The following is a 21212-nucleotide window of genomic DNA, read 5'->3' on the forward strand; positions in this document are numbered from 1 at the left end:
ATGAGGTTGGTGATGTAGCTTGCGCAAAGCTGTGGATTGCTTCTTATATTAAATTGAATACATTGGGCTAGCAGAAGCCAATGGAGGTAATGGCAGTGAGGAACATCAGCCTCTAAGTGGTTGGTAAGCTAAATAACTCTTTTTGTCTCGGCAATACTTGTAATTAAGCCAAAAAATCAACATGAAAAATGCTATTCCTAAAAAGTTCACTTGTGAAAAAACTGCTCCGTTTTAAAGAAATCCAGTGAAGTGTGTGAGAATGATAGGCGGAATCGGATTGGCTGTTGTGAATGCTGCAAAAATGAATAAGAACTACTTGCAGAAACTCCAATACACAAAGCAAAGAGTGTTTGTTGGCTTTTAGGACTGACTTTTTCAGTTCGGCAATACTTACGGGTGCAGTCAGTTATAGACACGGGGTTTGATTCGGTGGAGTTACAGGCAGATATTGTATATATCAGGAATGTAAACGTCTCTCCTGCTGTCAGATTTCTTATTGTAGCCGATGCACTGCTCACGATTGTATTATTTATCAGTGTAGATGATGAGGTTACATTGGTCAGCACCCTGTAGGTGTATGAGCTCTGATACTCGTCTGGTTGTGTCCAGTTCAGGGACATAGAATTGGTAGTTTTGGCAACAATCTGCGGTAATTTCACAGATAATGGTTCTGTGGATAAAGGAAAAAAGTCACATTAATAACCAGAGTAAGAATTGTTACATTCAGAGTTTAATATTGAAGTTACAATGATAATTATAAATTGTGATCAACAGAAAAACATTTCCAAAGAGAAGAGTTAATAGCAGTTAATATAGAAGTATGGGAATGTATTTTTTTTTTTAGAATCATACCTACCTAGGTGGATGCAGCATCTGTCCCTCGCCAGCTCTAATACTGAAAATCAAATGATCAAACACTGAGGAACGCTTGGTTCTCAGTGTTCCATGAGCAGAGAGCTGGTGATTGTCAGTCACCAGCTCTCTGCTCTGACCCCCTACGCTCACTACAGTGCTGGACTGTGGAGGGGCAGGAGTGGCCGGCTCAGCCTCTCAGCGGCTCGCTGAGAGGCTGAGCCAGGTGCCGGCTCAGGCATGTGGGCAGATCCCGACCGTATGGTCGCGATCTTTCCCGAGCCTGGACCGCTTCTGTGACGTCAGCTGACAGCGCGGAGGAGGGGGTGGGACCGGCCAGGTCAGGCTCTCAGTGGCTTGCTGGGGGGCTGATGATGTCTCATGACATCAGCCTACAGCGGGCCTTAGCCCGCTGTCTGCTGAGAACAGGTCACAGGAGTGCAGAACAAACTGCAGATTTGACTGTACTTCTTCTTTAAGATGAGGAGACCTCTTCTTGTATCTGTCGATTTTCCCTTCAATAGTAAAAAAATCTAAGTTTCAGCCCTGAAAACTATTGCCTGTGCTCTTCCAGGTTGGGAGGTATATATGCACTTTTCCCCAGGCTGGGAATCATTTCCCAAGTGAAAAGGAATGATAAGTGCTAAGGACAATTCTACTAATATTTCAAAACAGACATTTATGCAAAATAGCATGAATATTGGAGGCATGGGTTAGTCATTATCACAAGAATTCACTGCAAACTCTAACTCGTGTGGAATGGTTCACCCAGGGTAAGACCTTGCAGAAACCAGGGGGGACTTTTGACCAAATATTAGCTCACCTGGCTGTCAGGAGGTGCATTATAGTGTGCAGTTCTCTATTTAACCTGGCACATTGAACAGGCATGCACCTACCAAGACAACGCATCGTCCGACAAGAAAGAAACTTGAGAGTGGGCAAAGAGCCAATACCTTCCTGGAGGTTCATTATGACCTGTGTGCTGGGGTGAATTCCCAAGGTTTCTTTGTCTTCCACCTGTGCTCTGGAAGGGGAGGGAGACTTTGCATGTAGTATACAAAGATGGAAAACTTTGAGTGCTAGTGAGATACATGCTGTTTAAAGGGTAAGTCCACCAAAAAAACTGCCTATGCAGGTATGGGGTGCCTGTAGAAAAAAACAAACAGTGCAGCTCTGACTAAAGTTTATTCAAGGGAGGAAAGGGAGGGCAGTGAGCATGTGAGCCCCCCCTCCACCCCTCCTGAAGCACACCAGGCCACATGCATTTCAACATCAGGATGGTACATTGCAGTGGAAGTGGCAAAGTCTTCCCTGTGCAAGGCACCTGGTCTATATGTTGAGGAACAAGGGCATAATTCATTTATCCTATCCCCAAGAAGGGATACAAAGGTTTACAGGGGGAGTTATCGGAACCTGGAAGCGACCTTTACAGTAAGTGGAAATGAGTACAGGGTACTTTGGTACCCCATTATTACTCATATTCCAACTTGAGAAAGTCAGTCATTAATTGCAAAACACAAAAAAAATTTAAACAATTTCACATGGTGAAATCCAGCATCAATCATCACAACCTACCCTCCAATGATATTTTTCGGCCACCATGATATCCTGCTCCCTAACGGTGATGCCCTGTGCACACTTGCTGCCCTACTTTTTCTGTACACCCAGGCTGTATGTCTGGATAAATGCTTGGTTGACATTTTAAGGGGAACATCAGATATTCTACCTCCCCCCACATGGGAAATGTATACGGGGGGGGGGGTTGTACTTTCCTGGCCAGGCACCACTCCAATGTAGAAAGATATGTGGCCTGGTTTGGTTTATAGAGGGGGTGCCTCCTCTTTTTTGCCACTCAGGTAGAATGTCTTGGAAAGGATCTGGTTAGAATATAGGAAAACCCCAACACCATCAATTGTTTCACACAGTAATGGAAATCCCATGTTAATTATAACAATCCACCCCCAACAATGTTTTCCCACTGCCCAACCATAATTCCTTACCAATAGGCGTTGGCACCACGCACTCCCATTAAATAACAGAACAGAGATGAACAGATAAGGATCCTGCATGATATCACCCAGAATCCCTGGCTGCTTTGTTTATATTACTGCAACAGATGGAGTTCTGTCATTTATCAACAGGAATGCGATAGGTCAACATCTTTGGGTGGCAGGTCGTCCTTGCAGTGGGAAAACTTTATCGAGCAGTGGGTCATCATGATGCTAGTTCTACATCGCTAGATCAATTTATAAACAGTATATCACTAGTTTAATTTTTCTATAATATATATATATAAAAATTGGGAATGAGTATTAAGGACTACTGATGTACTCGGTATTCATTCTCCTAGAGGTTGAGACGGATATATTGGAAGCCCCCCTCATTATAAAGAGGGCTTCCAGAATCCAATAACCCTTTTGTGAGATAAAAGAATGAAAAAAAATGAGGCTCTTGTCCCTCAATATGGTACCTTGCAAGGGTAGAGGATTTGCAGCTCCCCAGATGCTTTGTTTACCTTCCAGCTTTGGGGATTCAGATGGATGAACGGGTCAAATGTGGCCAGTTTGTTTGGCCATTCACAAAGCCACAACCAGGTTGGATTCAGGCCAAACTCATGTTCAACCTAAATCCAAAGCTCATCTCTAGTCAGCAGAATGAACCCGTGACACCAGGATGGTGGATAGATTTCGGGATTGATTTCCCAGCATCGAAGTGGAGTTTGGTGGCATAGGAGGATAAATCTTTGCTCCCTTTGTATAGCAGATGCCCCTTAGCAGATGAGGGGACTTTGGGAAATCTAGGCACTCACAATATGGAAAGGCCCCTTTAATATTGAAACTCATGCAAGAATAAAAACCATTGATACATTTTACATGTCTCATTTTAGATGATCAAAAACTTACTTGTACAGACCAATCCAATCACAGATGTGCTCTGATACCCCAGAGCTCCGACTGTCACCACAGAGATGGTGTAATTGGACCCCGACATTAGATTTTGAAGGGTGACATTTGCATTGTCGCTTCTCACAGGTCCAGCAATGATTGAAGAAGAAAAATTCCAATAAGTGATATTATATGACTTCATCACTCCGGTCATATTTACTGGATCTCCCCAAGATAAAGTGACATTCTTAGTTCCTATCATAGGAAAGGCTATGCTACCTGGTGGGGTGGGATCTGTTTGAAAATAAAACAATGTTAGATAATAAAAATAGTGAGATGGAAGAAAATGTATCTGCTTTAAAATTAATACATACAATGGAGGGAATTAACAAAGAGTGGTGCAAGCATAATGCGCGCTAGGTGTGAGGCACAATAGGTGTAGGTCTGCAGATCATCGGTTTTGTTATACTGCTGGTCTTACTTAACAGATATTGGGGTTATTTACGAAAGGCAAATCCACTTTGCACTGCAAGTGCACTTGGAAGTGCAGTCACTCTAAATCTAAGGGGTAGATCTGAAATGAGGGGAAGCTCTGCTGGTTTTATCATCCAATCATGTGCAAGCTAAAATGCTGTTTTTTATTTTCCTTGCATGTCCCCCTCAGATCTACAGCGACTGCACTTCCAAGTGCACTTTCAGTGCAAAGTGGATTTTCCTTTAGTAAATAATCCCCATTGTGCCCTGTGGTTTTCTTACTCATCACAGAGATAAATGCAAGAGGTTCAAAGACTGCCACTGTAAAGCTGGCCATATACCAGAAAGGAAACTCCCAAAAAGTGATGCGAAAGAATTGCCAACATCCCTCAATATATGGAAAGAAGAAACCTCAATGGTGGGATTTTAAAGGCAATTGAAAAAAATTATTTAGAAAAAATCTTTATAGAATAGGTAAAAAATTGAATTTATTTATACAAAGTTTAAAAATTGATAACAATGAAAGACATACAAGGAGATAATAACAAGGGTAACATGATAAATAATAATATTTAACAGTTGTGGCAAAAACAGTCGCGTTTCGAAAGTATGAATAATTATAGTCTTCATCAGGAACAATTTGCCATTTCTAGAATTACAAAATACAGTGTCAGTGAAACAAAAAATTTTTTTTACAAAACATTCATATGACTTGCAGATGCGTGGTAACTCTCTTTGAAACGTAAGTTCTGGCATACTCCTCTGGGGGCCACACACACCTGTCAGTCCTGTAAGTCATATGAATGTTTTGTAAAAAAAATTTTTGTTTCACTGACACTGTATTTTGTAATTCTAGAAATGGCAAATTGTTCCTGATGAAGACTATAATTATTCATACTTTCGAAACGCGTCGGACTGTTTTTGCCACAATTGTTAAATATTATTATTTATCATGTTACCCTTGTTATTATCTCCTTGTATGTCTTTCGTTGTTATCAATTTTTAAACTTTGTATAAATAAATTCAATTTTTTACCTATTCTTCTATAAAGATTTTTTCTAAATAATTTTTTTCAATTGCCTTTAAAATCCCACCATTGAGGTTTATTCTTTCCAAGCTGGCCATATACTTTACCAAATTCAATGAGTGGGTTGCCTCCCGCCCAATACCCCTTGACTGAAAAAATCAAAGGACCTGGGAGGAAAGTTTTCACAGGAAAAGCAGCTGCACTCAGTCAGATGTAGGCACTATTTGGGTATTTGGACAGCTGGAGGGACTGGCTGTCAAAATACAATAAGCAACAGAGGAATATTCATCCATTTGCATTGTACAGAGCTCACATCTTTAGTTCTTTCTGAGAACATTCTCCTTCTGCTAAATATTACACTCTCTTGGGGGGTTATTTGCTAAAGGCAAATCCACTTTGCACTACAAGTGCAAAGTGCACTTGAAATTGCACTAAAAGTGCACCTGGAAGTGCAGTCGCTGTAGATCTAAGGGGGATATGCAAGAAAAATAAAAAACAGCATTTTAGCTTGTACATGCATGGATAATAAAATCAGCAGAGCTTCCCCTAATGTCAGCTCTTCCCCTCAGATTTACAGCGACTGCACTTCCAAGTGCACTTTCAGTGCAATTTCAAGTGCACTTTGCACTTGTAGTTTGCACTTGTAGTGCAAAGTGGATTTGCATTTTGTAAATAACCCCCTTGGTGTATATCCTGTTATTTTGGTTTTATTTCTGCTGCTGTCCAGCCAGGGGGTTGCTTGAGCTTGTCTGCCACACAGACAGCCGTAATGCCCCACATTGGTGATTTAGTAGATATGTTTTGTAGCAGCTACAGAATTACTCTCATTTGCAGTGGCGGCTGGTGGTATATTTTTTTGGGGGGGCGCAAACAGTGCACAGCCCCTCCCCCTGCATCCCGCAACCCCCGGTCGGTTGGTCATTTACCCCGAGCAGCGCTTCTCTCCGGGCGACAGGCGACCGGCTTCCCCTGCGTCTCCTCCTCGGCATTGCGGCGGTGTCCTCACCGTGTGTCTCCTCCCTCTTCCAATAGGGTAGCTTCTCCTTACGGCCAATCGGGTAATGGGTCAGGACCCGCTTCCTGATTGGCCGGGAGGCAGAATCAGTGTGAGAAGAATAAAATTAATTCGCTAGTGTCACACAACTGGGTGGGCTCGGAGCGCAGTGCTCTACACCCCGAGCCCATCCTTTAAAGCCGATTAGAGCCTTCGGCTCTAATCACATGCTTCATTCCCCCCCCCATTGGAATCCATGCTCCTGGCGCCCAGCGTGCAGATCAGGGGGGTGGATGCATGGATAGGGGGCACCCCTAATGGACGGGCCACCACTGCTCATTTGTTTTGTTTTTTTGATGTCCTTCCTGTTCTTCTGTTTTGCTAGGAATAAATGCATTGCAATTAAAGTACAGTATATGTAAACCTTGTAAAACAAACCATTCACTTTAAAACATAAATAAAAGGCAAAAGATTTGTGTATAGATATACAAGAAAAAACTTTATAAATACCTTTTTTCCCTTTTCTAGAAGTGATCCCATGTTCTCAGCTGCATAAGAGCTGGGAGGAGAAGAAGCAGCAGCAGACTGATCTTTCCAGTGAATGGCTGTGCAGAGGGGGAGTGCAAGTCTGATCATTGGACGAGAGCAAGGTTGAGTTCCCAGCACAGCTAGAGAACTGACCACACTGTGCTCTCATGCCTAGTGTGGTCAGATTTAATAGGAAAGCAGAAGGACTGGCAGGAACACCAGGGATTTCACACAAAGGAAGCAATACAAAGAGAACAGGATATTTTCTCATACAAGTACATGGTACAGCAGCCACTTAGCAGGAATATGAAATGTTGGGTTTACATATTCTTTAATGAGAGGGCTGTGTAGCAGAAATTGCAAGTGATTTGAAACTCAATCGCTGTGTGACTGACTAGCCAGCTACCATTCAGCAGAGAAAACACATGGAGAGATTTGTAACGGCTACAATTCTCTGCTACATAGTTACTAGTGTGACCCGGCCCTAGAGAGCAACTACAAACCTATATTTGAAATACAAATGAAAATATGAAACGGCAAGAAAGTTCAAGTATAAATAAAGGCAAAATTTTTTTTTTTAGTTTTGGATAGAGTAGAGAAGGATTACAACACCTCAGTGGCGGTCCATAAGGGCGCATGGGCGCCACCCCCCTCTCTCTTGCCACCCCCTCTAGCACCAATAGATAGATTCATGCTTTGCATGAATCTATCTATGGCCATGGCTGCCACCCCCTATTCAGGCGTCCAGCCCATTTTCAGGCGCCAGCGCCTGAATTACATGGGCAAGGTTTTTTTAAGCACCTGATTAGAGCCATAGGCTCTAATAGGCGTCAAAAAAGGTGACCTGCGAGCGCCATGCTGGGCGTTCGCAGGTCACACAACTGTGTTAGAAAAGCGAATGAATATTCGCTTTCCTAACACTAAACCACCTCTCCGCCAATCAGGTGCTCCGATCTGTTACCCGTCACCTGATTGGCTGAAACTATCAGGCGTCCAATCATAGCAGAGGACGGGAAGAGAGGATGGAAGAAGACATTGGGGAGCATCGAGGAGCTGTCCCACCGAGACAGGGTAAGTGCAGACGGCGGGGCGGCAGGGGGGGGCACACTGGCAGCATTTGATATGGCACAGTGGCTGCGTTTGATGGGGCACAGTGGCTGCGATTGATGGGGTTTTTCTTCTGAATTTTGTTTCTGAAATTTTTGTTTGCGCCCCCCCCCCCCAAAAAAAAAAAATTGGAGCACCAACCGTCACTACAACACCTATTAGGTTTTTATTGCTGTCTGTGCCCCCATTGAGGAGATTCATCCTCTCTATTTGTCCTGTTTAACTTTATCATCGAAAGTGAAAGTAAAAGAAAACCCTCATTTTGGGTTGTCCCCAGAAAAGTAATAGAGGGGAAATCTTCCAATGGGGACACTAGTTCTGGTGACCTGGAGGTCCCCAAGGAATTCCCCTAATTTGCAGGTATTTTATCTCACTTCCTGTTTTGGTTATGGGACAGAAAGTGAATGTAAATCTCCCCAATGGGCTGCAAATGGCAAAAAATAAACTGACATGGGGTTATAACCCTCCATTAGGCCCCTTTCACACTGGAGCGGTTTGCAGGCGTTATTGCGCTAAAAATAGCACCTGCAAACCGCCCCTAAACAGCCTTCGCTGTTTGTTCAGTGTGAAAGCCCGAGGGTACGAGTGGTTTTAACCCTTTTTCGGCCGCCAGCGGGGGGTTAAAACCGCACCGCAAGCGGCCAAATACCGCGGTAAAGCAGCGCTAAAAATAGCGCTGTTTTACCGCCGACGCCCCCTACCGCCCCAGTGTGAAAGGGGCCTTACTCTATCCAATAAGGAAACAAGTTCTGCCTATAGTTCAACTTTAAAGTGGGTAGGGAGTCCAATGTCCAGACCATACAGCCTTCAGAAATGTCTTCACATCACAGGCACTTTCAGGTGTGCCTTGTCCCACGTGTGTGATCAAGGGTTCATCCCACTGGTCTCCTGTATCACTTACAACGTGTCCTTTATTGGTCTAGGAGTGAATGTGAGGAAGCACAGCACCCGGCGGGGACACTGCTGAAAGTGCCAATAGCTGCAGACTTTGATAGAGGCGGTATCATTCAAACACAGTGGAGTTTGGACTGACTGCCCACCAAAGAGGTAAGTATTCAGTCTTCATTTTCAGTGGGTTTTTGGGGAAGCAACAGATTGGCATTAATTACAAAATTACCTAAAAGAAAATTGCAGATGACAAATGGCGCTGTAGTCACATGACCCTGCTTGTACTCACATGTAGCCTCCATGACCGACATTGATGTCTGGCTGCAGTTCCCACTATTTGTCTGTACAGTGACAGTATATAAACTGCCGGGCAGTAATCCGGTGAAATTTGTTTGCGTAGAATTTGTTTGTGTTGTTTTTGATACCACTCCTGTTATACTGATAATATACGAATCCACTCTTCCACCAGCTGCCGTCCAGGTTACTCCCAGAGTGTTTGTTGAATGGTAATTATTCAGTGTGACGGCAGAAACTTGTCCAGGACCTAAACAGAAAGATTACAGCTTTTAATTGCCATTTTGCAAACACTTGTCATTTATAATGCATGTATTTGGCTTCCAATATAGAAGAATGACGGCTAATTGAAAAGCAGAATGTTTAAAAAAGATGAGCTGTTCATAACATCTGACTTCCATCATCCAACATGTGCAAGCAAAAATTATTATTTTTTTTTTTTCCCTGCATGTGATTGGGTATTCTTTGCATAGTGAAGTTTAACTCATTTACTAAGCTCTGAAGCAACTGCACTTGAAGAGTGAAACTGCACTTTGCAAAGTGCACAGTCTGTTTGCCTTTAGTAAATTAACAACTATGAGTCTATGAGGTTGACTTACTAAAGGCCAATAGACTGTGCACTTTGCAAGTGCAGTTGCTCCAGAGCTTAGTAAATTAGGTAAAGCTTCACTTTGCAGGGAATACCCAATCACCTACAAGGAAAATAAAAAGAAACAGCATTTTTGCTTGCACGTGATTGGATAATGGAAGTCAGCAGAGCTTCTGCTCATTTACTAAGCTCTGGAGCAACTGCTCTTGCAGAGTGCACAGTCTTTTTGCCTTTAGTAAATCTACCCCAGTGTGTCTGTGCCAACACCTTACAATAAGGGCGAATTCACACGTGGTGCGCTGACAGACTTTTTACTGCATGTCGCCGCAAGGACACTCAGAAAACAATTGATTTCTGTGTGTCCCATTCACACTGCAGCACAACCCGGAGCTGGGCTGCAGGGTGCTGTGATGACATCCAGAAATGGCGCATTTTATCGCAGCATACTGTACAGAACCGTACGCCACTGTGCAGTAGCACAATTCATCCTGTTGCTATACAGTGCCATAAATTAAGTGTACATTTGTACACGTCAAATCCTTTTTTTTTTTGTGATAAGGCTCCCGCGCTATCACATTAAATATATGGAAATTTGCTAACTGCCATCAAGCACCTATTAGCTGATCTGTAACTAATGAGATATTAACTGTAAAATGACATTGGTGCTGCGCTGTTAGAAAAGTGCAACTGTGCTAAAAAAATGGATGAAATTGCCTGTGCCTCCTATATGTGAGATGTGTAACTGTTATGGACCTACCAATCAAAAATAATTCTGTAATAAACAAATAAATGCAAAGAAATGCAAAAAAAATAAATATTCCCATAAACGCAATGACAAGTCATTAATATCGTGCCAAACTAGGAGCTCAAAATAGGCAATGGTGCAAATATAGTGCAATAATACAAATGTTATATTAAAATGGTATATTCAACATGGTAAACATAATGACATAAAATTAAAAGTCCATATGTAAAAATTCTGGTTTTCTAATAGGTGTATCCCTTGACCATCTAGAGTAAGTAAGTGTCAGAAACCATGAAATCAGACCTAGACAGAAGTACAGTTAAATCACAATTGTTTAATAATAAAAGTAAATAGAACAAACGTAGTCAAAACATAGCCAGAGTTCAGGAATCAGAATGGATAGTCAGAAAAGCCAAACGTCAGGGACCTAGAGATGAGCGTAGTAAAACAGCAAGCAGGATCTGGAGGCAGAAGGGATGTCAGCCAAGCAAGTCTTTAACAGGAATGCAGGAGAATGTCTCTGTGATGTTGACCAAGGCGAAGGCAGAGATCCTCTTGGATGGACGGCTTAAGTAGGCAGGACTGACGAGCAGGATATCATCAACAGCTGAGAACTGTGGAGAGATAAGAGCTGTAAATTAGCCGACAGCTGAGCGGCCAGCTCAGAGAAGGAAGGGCTGAGCCCAGCCCTGACAGTACCCCATCCTCAACGACCCCTCCCCCTCAGAGGACCACCAGGCTTGAGGGGAAAACGTCTATGGAAATCACGGAGGAGGACAGGGGCATGTACGTCTGAGAATCAGACCCAAGAGCGTTCCTCCGGACCTTACCCTTTCCAATGAACCAGGTACTGTATGCGCCCGCGGAATCTACGGGAGTCAACAATGGACTGTACTTCATATTCCTCATGGTTCTCAACCTGTACAGGGTGAGGACATGGCACCAAGATGGTAAAGCGGTTGCAGATCAAAGGTTTTAATAAGGAGACATGAAATACATACAAAATACGCATATTAGAAAGAAGGTCTAATGCGTAAGCTACAAGGTTAATCCTGCGAAGAATACAGAAATGACCAATAAACCAAGGTTGCGAACTTCAGTGAGGGAACACGAAGTCAGAGGTTGCGAGGTGATAGCTAGACCCTGCCCCCAACCTGGTAGGAAGGTGCAGGCAGGCGTCTGCAGTCAGCATGGAGTCTGTACCTATCATTAGCATGTGGCAAAGCCTCCTGGACTTGTGCCCAAGTGGAACGAAGACCACGGAGAGGAATACTCTGCAGAACAAACGAGTCAGGCAACATGGAAGGTTGGAAACCATAATTCGCCATAAACGGGGACAATCGGGAAGCAGAATTCAAGGCACTGTTGTGAGCAAACTCTGCTCCCGGTAAGAGTTCTGACCAGTTGTTATGATGGTCAGAAATATAGCAGCTAGACTTGTGCACAGCGGAAAATTTTGTTTAGTTTCGGTTTGTTGTCATTCATAAAATACATAATTTCGTTCTGCTATACTCGTTATGTTACGTTAATTCGTTTTCAGATAATTCGTTATTTCTGTAGAGTGTCGATATTCGTTACACTGAATCTCAAATCATGTTGAATTCATTCATTATATCCGCTATAATTTCTTTCGTATTAGTTGAAATTCGATATTTATGTATGTATGTATATTCATGATAACGATTCGTAGTTTGGAAAGTCGTTTGTTTATTGAATCTATTAACACACACAATGACAATATCTCTTCTCCTCTGCTCAAATACAATACAACCCCCTTCTCACTCAGTGCACAGGAATGCACTTTGCCAGTAATCCAACCTCCAGCACATAATTAATCAGCTGATTGGATTGTAAGATTTACTGTGAGTTGACCTTTTGTTTAATTAGATCTTTAACCAATTACCGAATCATGTCGAATTCATTCGTTATATTCGCTATCATTTCTTTCGTATTAGTTGAAATTCGTTATTTTTTTATTCGGACATTCGGATGCATCCGAATGTCTGAAAGATGCAAAATTCAGCCGAATTTCGATTTGTTACGAAACGAATTGCACATGTCTAATAGCAACATAGGAATGGCTGCAAGGACTGATTGGCTCGTTCTGAAGACCCATTAGACTGCGAGTGATACGCAGAAGAGAAAGCAAGCTGAATTCCCAACTGTGTACAAAAGGCTCGCCAGAACCGGGACACAAACTGACTACCCCTGGAAGTGGAGGAAAATTGTCATGACAATACATCAACTAGGGGTGCAACGGATCAAAAAACTCACGGTTCGGATCGTTCCTCGGATCAGGAGTCACAGTTCGGATCATTTTCGGATCAACAAAAAAAAATCCCCCCCACTGTAATATCCACAATCTGCCTATTGGCAAGGTGTGGCAGAGTATTGGCAGAGTATTGCAGGGTATTGGCAGGGTATTGGCGGGTATATTGGCAGGGTATTGGCGGGTATATTGGCAGAGTATTGGCAGGGTATTGGCAGACTATTGGCAGGGTATTGGCAGGGTATGGCAGACTATTGGCAGGGTATGGCAGAGTATTGGCAGGGTATGGCAGAGTATTGGCAGGGTATGGCAGAGTATTGGCAGGGTATGGCAGAGTATAGGCAGGGTATGGAAGAGTATTGGCAGGGTATGGAAGAGTATTGTCAGGGCATTGCAGAGTATTGGCAGGGCATTGCAGAGTATTGGCAGGGCATTGGCAGGGCATTGCAGAGTATTGGCAGGGTATTGCAGCAGGGCATTGTAGAGTATTGGCAGGGCACTGCAGAGTATTGGCAGGGTATTGCAGCAGAGCATTGCAGAGTATTGGCAGGGCATTGCAGAGTATTGGCACTGCTGCCATCCGATCTCTCACCTCCACTGTACAGATCAGTACACAGAGGGGAGAGAGGAATGTCATGACGCCGGTTTGTTACAAGTGATCGCTCCATCATTTGACGGAGCGATCACATGCTAAACGGCCGCCGGGTTTTCCCAAATGGCCGCCGCTCCAGAGCTAGGCCGAAGCCGCGGCCTTTCCTATGGCCGAGGCCACAGAGCGCTCCGTGGATCGCGGGTGTCCCATGCGGATCAACCTCCGCGGATCGGATCACAGATCAATGACGATCCGTTGCACCCCTAACATCAACCCTTGCATTCTTAGTACCGGGTAAGAATGAGACAATGTAATTGAAACTAGACAAGAAAAGAACCCATTGCGTTCTTCTGGGAAAGAGGCGTTTAGCCTCAGACAAGAATGTGAGATTCTTATGGTCAGTAAGAATGAGAACCGGCACAGTGGTACCTGCGGTGAGAGGTCTCCATTCTTTCAGGGCTAAAATGATCGCCAACAGCTCTCTGTCACCAATCTGGTAATTGCACTCCGCAGGTGACAATTTCTTGGAAAAGTAGCCACAAGCATGCATAGCACTCTCAGAGGTAGGACGTTGAGACAGAAGGGCGCCAACACCAGTCCCAGAAGCATCAACCTCAAGGATAAAAGGTAACGTAGGATCAGGATGTGCCAACACAGGAGCAGTGACAAAAACAGCCTTGAGACTCTCAAAGGCCTTAACGGACTCCGGAGACCAACTCTGTGGGTTACCATCCTTTCTGGTCATATCAGTCAGGGACTTGACCAGAGATGAGAAGTTACAAATAAACTTCCGATAATAGTTGGCAAAGCCCAAGAAACGCTGCAGAGGACGTAAACTCACAGGTCGGGGCCACTGTAGGACTGCAGAAAGTTTCTCTGGGTCCATCGAAAAACCAGCAGTGTAAATGACATGAGCCCGGGAATTTAACCTGTTCTCGATGGAACTCGCATTTCTCCAATTTACAATAGAGATTGTTCTCTTATTTTCTGAAGCGAAAGACATCTGTGTGGTGGCTCTCAAGGGACTTGCAAAATATGAGGATATCATCGAGATAAACCACCACACATAACTGCAACAAATCTCGGAGGACATCGTTAATAAATTCCTGGAAAACTGCAGGGGCGTTACAAAGGCCAAAAGGCATTACGAGGTACTCATAATGGCCTGTTCTGGTATTAAACACAGTTTTCCACTCGTCGCCCTCCTTAATCCTCACGAGATTGTATGCCCCTCTCAAATCAAGGTTTGTGAAAACCGTTGCTCCCTTGAGGCGGTCAAATAACTCCGTAATCAATGGAATCGGATAGGCATTCTTAATCGTGAAACGACTGAGGCCCCTATAATCAATACAAGGTCTCAGTTCACCACTCTTATTCTTCACAAAGAAGAAACCAGCACCAGCAGGAGACAAGGATTTGCGGATGAAACCTCGAGAGTGCGTCTGCAACATACTCCTCCATGCCTCCAAGACCGACAAAGGGTAAACCCGGCCACAAGGGGGTATGGCACCAGGTTGAAGGTCAATTGCGCAATCATACGGCCGGTTTGAAGGCAAACTACCGGCTTGACCTTTGTCAAAGACATCGCTAAAATCGCGGTACTCCTCCGGTAGGGAGGAGAGTGAAGAGGTGCACAGGACCTTAGCTACCTTCTGGAAGCATGTTTTGATGCATTGTGGCGACCTCAGCACGGAGCCAATCAAAAGAGGGGTTGTGCCTCTGTAACCAAGGATAACCAATTACCAGCAGAAACTTAGGTGAGTAAATAACTTGGAATTGGATTATCTCATGGTGAAGAGCCCCTATGGCCATGGACAACGAAACTGTCTCATGAGTCACATAGGCAGGCTCTAGGGGTTTCCTATCAAGAGCCTCAATGGCAAGTGGAGTGTCACGCAGCTGCAGCGGAATCTAGTGCTTCGATACAAAGGCAGCATCAATGAACAGGCCAGCAGCCCCATATTAGATTAGAGCCTATATCTCCACGGACGACTCAGCCCAAGAAAGGGTGACTGAAACCAAGGGCTCATCCTTTTGGATAACTGGGGACAAAACAACGCCACCTAAGATTTGTCCGTGACAGGACCTCAAGGTTCGGGTGTTCCCTGGACGGGTAGGACAAGACTTCAAAAAGTGACCTGCCTGGCCACAATAAAGGCACAATCTCTCCCTCCTCCTATGCAGTGGTTCTCAACCTCTGGGTCGGGACCCCCTCGGGGGTCAAATGACGATTTGCCAGGGTCACCAAATCCTGGGCTGTTCCTGAATCCCGCACTGCTCTCCCAGCCTTTTCACAGCCGCCCAGCAGGGCTGTCCCTGGAGCCTGAAGCCACCCACTCAGCCTCTTCGCAGCCGCCCATTCAGTTCACGGTATGGCTGGGGGCAGAGACTAGAGGTCAGCTGACTGGTGAGGAATATAAAGTGGGAGGGGCTGGAGGGGCTGAAATCTCCTGATTTCGGTATAGGTGTCACTGCTGCAAGACACCACAAAGTCAGAGACACAGTGAGAAACACTACCTGTGATCATAGTTGCCATTAAAAGTTCCCACTACAGTTCTCAGATCAGCAGATGACCTTGATCAAGAGCACCTAAGTTGGCTGATCAGAACCCCCCCCCCAGCACTGCCACTTATCCCACCCCCCACCAGCACTGCCACTCATCTCAGCTCTCCGCCAGCACTGCCACTCATCCCAACTCCCCGCCACTCATCCCATTCCCCCCACCCCCACCCCCCCCCACCAAGGAGTAAGAGAAGGAATAAAAATAGAGAATACATGGAAGGGAGAGGAAAAGATGGGCAGGAACAAATAAAAAGGGAGAGAAAGAATAAGAGAAAGAACAAGAAAGACGGCTAGAGAGAGGGATGAGGAAAAAACAAGACATTAGGATTGAGAGGGATAAAAGGGAAAGAAAGGAGAACAAAGAGAAAGAGTGGTACATCCTGAAATGTACCATAAGGGGTTTTAATACTGTACAAGTGGAAGGGACTCATTGAGCGCTAAATGTCCGTGGGTTAGGGGCGCAAATTACTTGTTTTGCCTTGGGTGCCTTGGGAAATTTTATCAAGGGGTCATGGCACTAGAAAGGTTGAGAACCACTGTCTTAAAGGTTCTCTCATCCACAGAGAGACACGTGAAGCCCAAGTGCATGAGTCCATCTTCACTGACCGACTTGGTACAAGGAGGCATGGAAGGTGAGGGAGGCATGGGTGGGACTGCAAAGCTTGGAGGCAAATGTACAGAAGGCTTCCATCTCATCCTTGAATGTAATCCGAGAGACCATAAGAAAAATCAACCATGAGGGCCTCATTGTTCCAAGCAACCTCTGCTGCCAGAGTAGGGAATTCAATGGTGTAGTCTGCAACAGTTCTCGTACTCTGTTTGACGGACATGAGGCACTTGGCAGAAGAAGCGGAGCATGCGGGAACCTCAAATACCCTTTTAAAGGAGGCCAAAAACTCAGGGTAACTCAAGACAACAGGTTTTTTGCGTCTCCTATAGAGGGGTTTCCCAGGCCAGGGCTCTCTCAGAAAGCAAAGATATCATGAAACCTACTTTGCTTCTGTCCATGGGAAATGCCTGGGGCAGCATCTCAAAGTATATCTCAAAGAGGTTGAGAAACCCTCTGCATTGGACTGGATCACCCTCAAATCCCTAGGGAAGTGGAGCAGAACCAGACATATCTCTTATAGAGGTAATTCTCGAGGCAGGTGCCTGCACAGAGACTGGTGCAGCAACAGGGACGGCCTGCAACACAGGTTGTACCGGAGCAGCCACAGTGGAAGATTCCAGGTGAGTCGTGCGACTCAGGAGCGTTTGTAGCACTAGGGCAAACTGATCCATGCGGTGATCTTGCTCATCCAATTTGGAAAAAATATTACCAACAAGTGGATTGACTGTATCTTCTGAATTCATGACCTTTGTCTGCTGTCAGAAACCATGAAATCAGACCGAGACAGAAGTACAGGTAAATCCCACTTGTTTAATAATAAAAGTAAATAGAACAAACGTAGTCAAAACATAGCCAGAGTTCAGGAACCAGAATGGATAGTCAGAAAAGTCAAACATCAGGGAGCTGGAGATGAGCGTAGTAAAACAGCAAGCAGGATCTGGAGCCAGAAGGGATGTCAGCCAAGCAAGTCTTTAACAGGAATGCAGGAGATAGTCTCTGTGATGTTGACCAAGGCGAAGGCAGAGATCCTGTGGACTGGACGGCTTAAGCAGGCAGGACTGACAAGCAGGATATCATTAACAGCTGAGTAACTGTGGGGAGATAGGAGCTGGAAATTAGCCGACAACTGGGTGGCCAGCTCAAAGGAAGGGCTGAGCTCAGCCCTGACAGTAAGTGCTACAGATATTGCTAAAATGTTCAGTGTTGTGCCATCTTTGTGCTCACAGGCCGCTCACCTTACTGCTGTAAGGTAATAGCATGAGTGTATAACCTAAAGCGGTGATCTGTATGTGTCTGCTCAGCTCTGGGAATCCTCAAGTGGCTAATATGGCGCCCACTCTGACCCCCAAGTTCTGGCCATCTCCCAACCTCTACCACGCTCTCCTGAAACCCACCTTGCAGCTGGTGGTGTTTACCTAACTGAGAAAGCCAGTCAAGATGCTTGTGTCAGCCAGATATGGTGACTTTGTGGTTTTTGAAGAGGTGATATGTATGTATGTGAGTGAATGCATGTAAGTGAGCGCATGTATTCCATGGGTGGCAAGCTGCAAGTACACACTGGGGGTTATTTACGATAGGCAAATCCACTTTGCACTACAAGTGCAAACTACAAGTGCAAAGTGCACTCGAAATTGCACTGAAAGTGCACTTGGAAGTGCACTTGGAAGTGCAGTCGCTGTAGATCTGAGGGGGACATGCAAGGAAAAGAAAAAACAGCATTTTAGCTTGCACATGTTTGGATAATAAAATCAGCAGAGCTTCCCCTCACTTCAGATCTACCCCTCAGATTTACAGCGACTGCACTTCCAAGTGCACTTTCAGTGCAATTTCAAGTGCACTTTGCACTTGTAGTTTGCACTTGTAGTGCAAAGTGGATTTGTCTTTCGTAAATAACCCCCATTTTGTCTTAAACATGTGTGAATACCTACTACACTACATTCTGGTATCACTTATTCCTGCCCCCTGCGCTCTTTGTGTTACCTATTTGTGACCACTGCACTTTGTGAGTTACTTAGTCCTGACCTCTGCACCATGTGAATTACTTACTCCTGACCTTATCACCCTCTGCATTACTTACTCCTGACCTTATCACCCTGTGCATTACTTACTCCTGACCTCTATACCCTGTGCATTACTTATGCCTGATCTTTGTACCCTGTGCGTTACACACTCCTGATCTCTGAGCTCTGTGCATTATTAACTCTTGACCTCTGCACCCTGTACATCAGCTATTTATGACCTTTGTACTGATTTTGCTTGACACATTACTGACTTCTGCACTCTGTGTGTTACTTGTTCCTCCCCCCTTCATTCTGTTTACTAGGCACTCCTGAACCCTGCGCTCTACACATTATACAATCTTGACCCTTACGTTCTGTGCACCACACCCTCCTGAACTCTGTTCATTAATTACTTCTGACTTCTGTACTCTGTGCATTACATATCCCTGACTTCTGCACTCTGAGATTTAGTTATTCTTGAACTCTGCACCCTGTGCATTACACACTACTGACTTCTACACTCTATTGATTATTTACTCCTGCCCTCAGCACTCTGGGGTTGATTTACTAAAGGCAAATCCACTCTGCATTACAAGTTCACTGCAAGTGCACTTGGAAGTGCAGTCGCTGTAAATATGAGGGGAAGATCTGAAATGAGGGGAAGCTCTGCTGATTTTATCATCCAATCATGTGCAAGCTAAAATGCTGTTTTTTATTTTCCTTGCATGTCCCCTCAGATCTACAGCAGCTGAACTTCCAAGTGCACTTTGCCCTTGTAGTTTGCACTTGCAGTGCAAAGTGGATTTGCCTTTAGTAAATAACCCCCATTGTCTCCCACTATTTTTTTTTACTCATGCTGCCTATGACATTTTGGGGGTTATTTACTAAAGGCAAATCTACTTTGCACTACAAGTGCATTTGAAATTGCACTGAAAGTGCAATCGCTGTAAATCGCTGTAGATTTAAGGGGAAGCTCTGAAATGAGGGGAAGCTCTGCAGATTTTATTATCCAATCATGTACAAGCAAAAATGCTGTTTTTTATTTTCCTTGCATGTCCCCCTCAGATCTACAGTGACTGTACTTCCAAGTGCACTTGTAGTGCAAAGTTGATTTGCCTTTAATAAATAACCCCCAAGTCTTCATAATTTGAATGTCTGCCTTCTATTTCAAAAGTCTATCACAAAATTGCCGCTAAAACGTTGGTAAAGCGCCGCAAAAATTTGCGGCGCTTTACCACTAACGTGGCCAGCGCCTCAGTGTGAAAGGGGTCTAAGTGTCCTTCACCTGAAACAAGAGCTTTATTAACCGCTTGCCGACCGCCTCACGAAGATATACGTCGGCAGAAGGGCACGTACATGCAAAATCACGTACCTGTACGTTGCCCTTCAAGAGGCAGCCAGCAGCGTGCGCCCGTGGCAAGCTCCGTGAGTCGGGTCGCGGGTCCCGCGGACTCGATCGCTGCTGGGATACCCGCAATCGCCTCACGGGGAGGAAGAACGGGGAGATGCCGATGTAAACAGCATCTCCCCGTTCTGCCTAGTGACAGTGTCACTGATCTCTGCTCCCTGTCATCGGAGCAGCGATCAGTGTCGTGTCACACATAGCCACGCCCCCCACAGTTAGAAACACGCCCCTAGGACACACTTAACCCCTACACTGCCACCCAGTGGTTAACCCCTTCACTGCCAGTGACATTTTTACAGTAATCAATGCAATTTTTTAGCATTGATCGCTGTATTAATGCCAATGGTCCCAAAAATGTGTCAAAAATGTCCGATGTGTCCTCCATAATGTGTCACGATAAAAATCGCTGATCACCGCCATTTAAAAAAAAAAAAAAACATTATTAATAAAAATGCCATAAAACTATCCCCTATTTTGCAAACGCTATAACTTTTGCGCAAACCGATCAATCGCTTATTGCGATTTTTTTTTTACCAAAAATATATAGAAGAATATGTATCGGCCTAAACTGAGGAAAAATTTTTTTTTTATATATTTTTGGAGGATATTTATTATAGCAAAAAGTAAAAAATATTGCGTTTTTTCAAAATTGTCGCTTTATTTTTGTTTATAGCGCAAAAAATAAAAACCGCAGAGGCGATCAAATACCACCAAAAGAAAGCTCTATTTGTGGGAAAAAAAGGACGTCAATTTTGTTTGGGAGCCACGTCACACGGCCGCGCAATTGTCAATTAAAGCAACGCAGTGCCGAATCTCAAAAAGTGCTCTGGTCAGGAAGGGGGTAAATCCTTCCGGGGCTGAAGTGGTTAAAATTTGGTCAAAGCACAAGTTTTTTTTATCTACAGACACCACTTATCTGCATAGGCAGTTTTTGGTTGTAAATATACAAGCAACAGAGATGATTAAAGTAAGTTTTTTCTCAAAATGAAATGACCCTCTGCAACAAATACTGGTTTTCAGGAAAAAGCTTTTTGAAAATGTTACATTTTTACACAAATTTTGCCTTTTGAACATGAAATATAACATATTACTCTTTAAAAAACATGTTGTTTCTGTGATTTATTAAACAAGCAATCTTTACTCACCTGTACATGTAGTTCTGTTCATAGGATCAGATTCAGTGACGTTATCAGCAGCTCTTACATATACAAAGAATGTGTATGTTTCTCCCGATGTCAGATTGCTTATTGTAGTTGATTCATTATTCACCATTGTATTACTTATCAGTGTAGATGATGATGTGACAATTGTCTGCACTCTGTAGCGGTATGTGTTCTGATACTCAAGCGGTTTGCTCCAATTTAATATCACAGTATCTGACGTCACATTAA

At 44.2% G+C, this 21212-nt stretch overlaps 1 protein-coding gene across 1 annotated transcript; it reads right to left on the reverse strand.

Annotated features, from left to right (window-relative positions):
- Nucleotides 1–231: 231 nt before the first annotated feature.
- On the reverse strand, nucleotides 232–21093 carry LOC141111677 (receptor-type tyrosine-protein phosphatase eta-like). Its single transcript, XM_073603827.1, has 4 exons — nucleotides 20967–21093; nucleotides 3756–4031; nucleotides 395–670; nucleotides 232–293 (listed from the first exon to the last, which is right to left on the reverse strand). The coding sequence occupies exons 1-4, from the start codon at nucleotides 21091–21093 to the stop codon at nucleotides 232–234; spliced, it is 741 nt and encodes a 246-aa protein (XP_073459928.1).
- Nucleotides 21094–21212: the final 119 nt, after the last annotated feature.

The sequence above is a fragment of the Aquarana catesbeiana genome, linkage group LG11 (genome assembly GCF_042186555.1).
Source record: "Aquarana catesbeiana isolate 2022-GZ linkage group LG11, ASM4218655v1, whole genome shotgun sequence".
In the NCBI taxonomy this organism is placed as follows: Eukaryota; Metazoa; Chordata; class Amphibia; order Anura; family Ranidae; genus Aquarana; species Aquarana catesbeiana.

Excerpts from the sequence above, each read along its gene's own strand:
- LOC141111677 (XM_073603827.1), bottom strand. The coding sequence starts at position 21,093 with ATGGTGAATAATGAATCAACTACAATAAGCAATCTGACATCGGGAGAA. Across the intron at positions 671-3,755 it reads GATTGGATTGGTCTGTACAA|AACCATTATCTGTGAAATTA; the intron begins GTAAGTTTTTGA and ends CTTTATCCACAG. Across the intron at positions 294-394 it reads GTCTATAACTGACTGCACCC|CATTCACAACAGCCAATCCG; the intron begins GTAAGTATTGCC and ends TCATTTTTGCAG.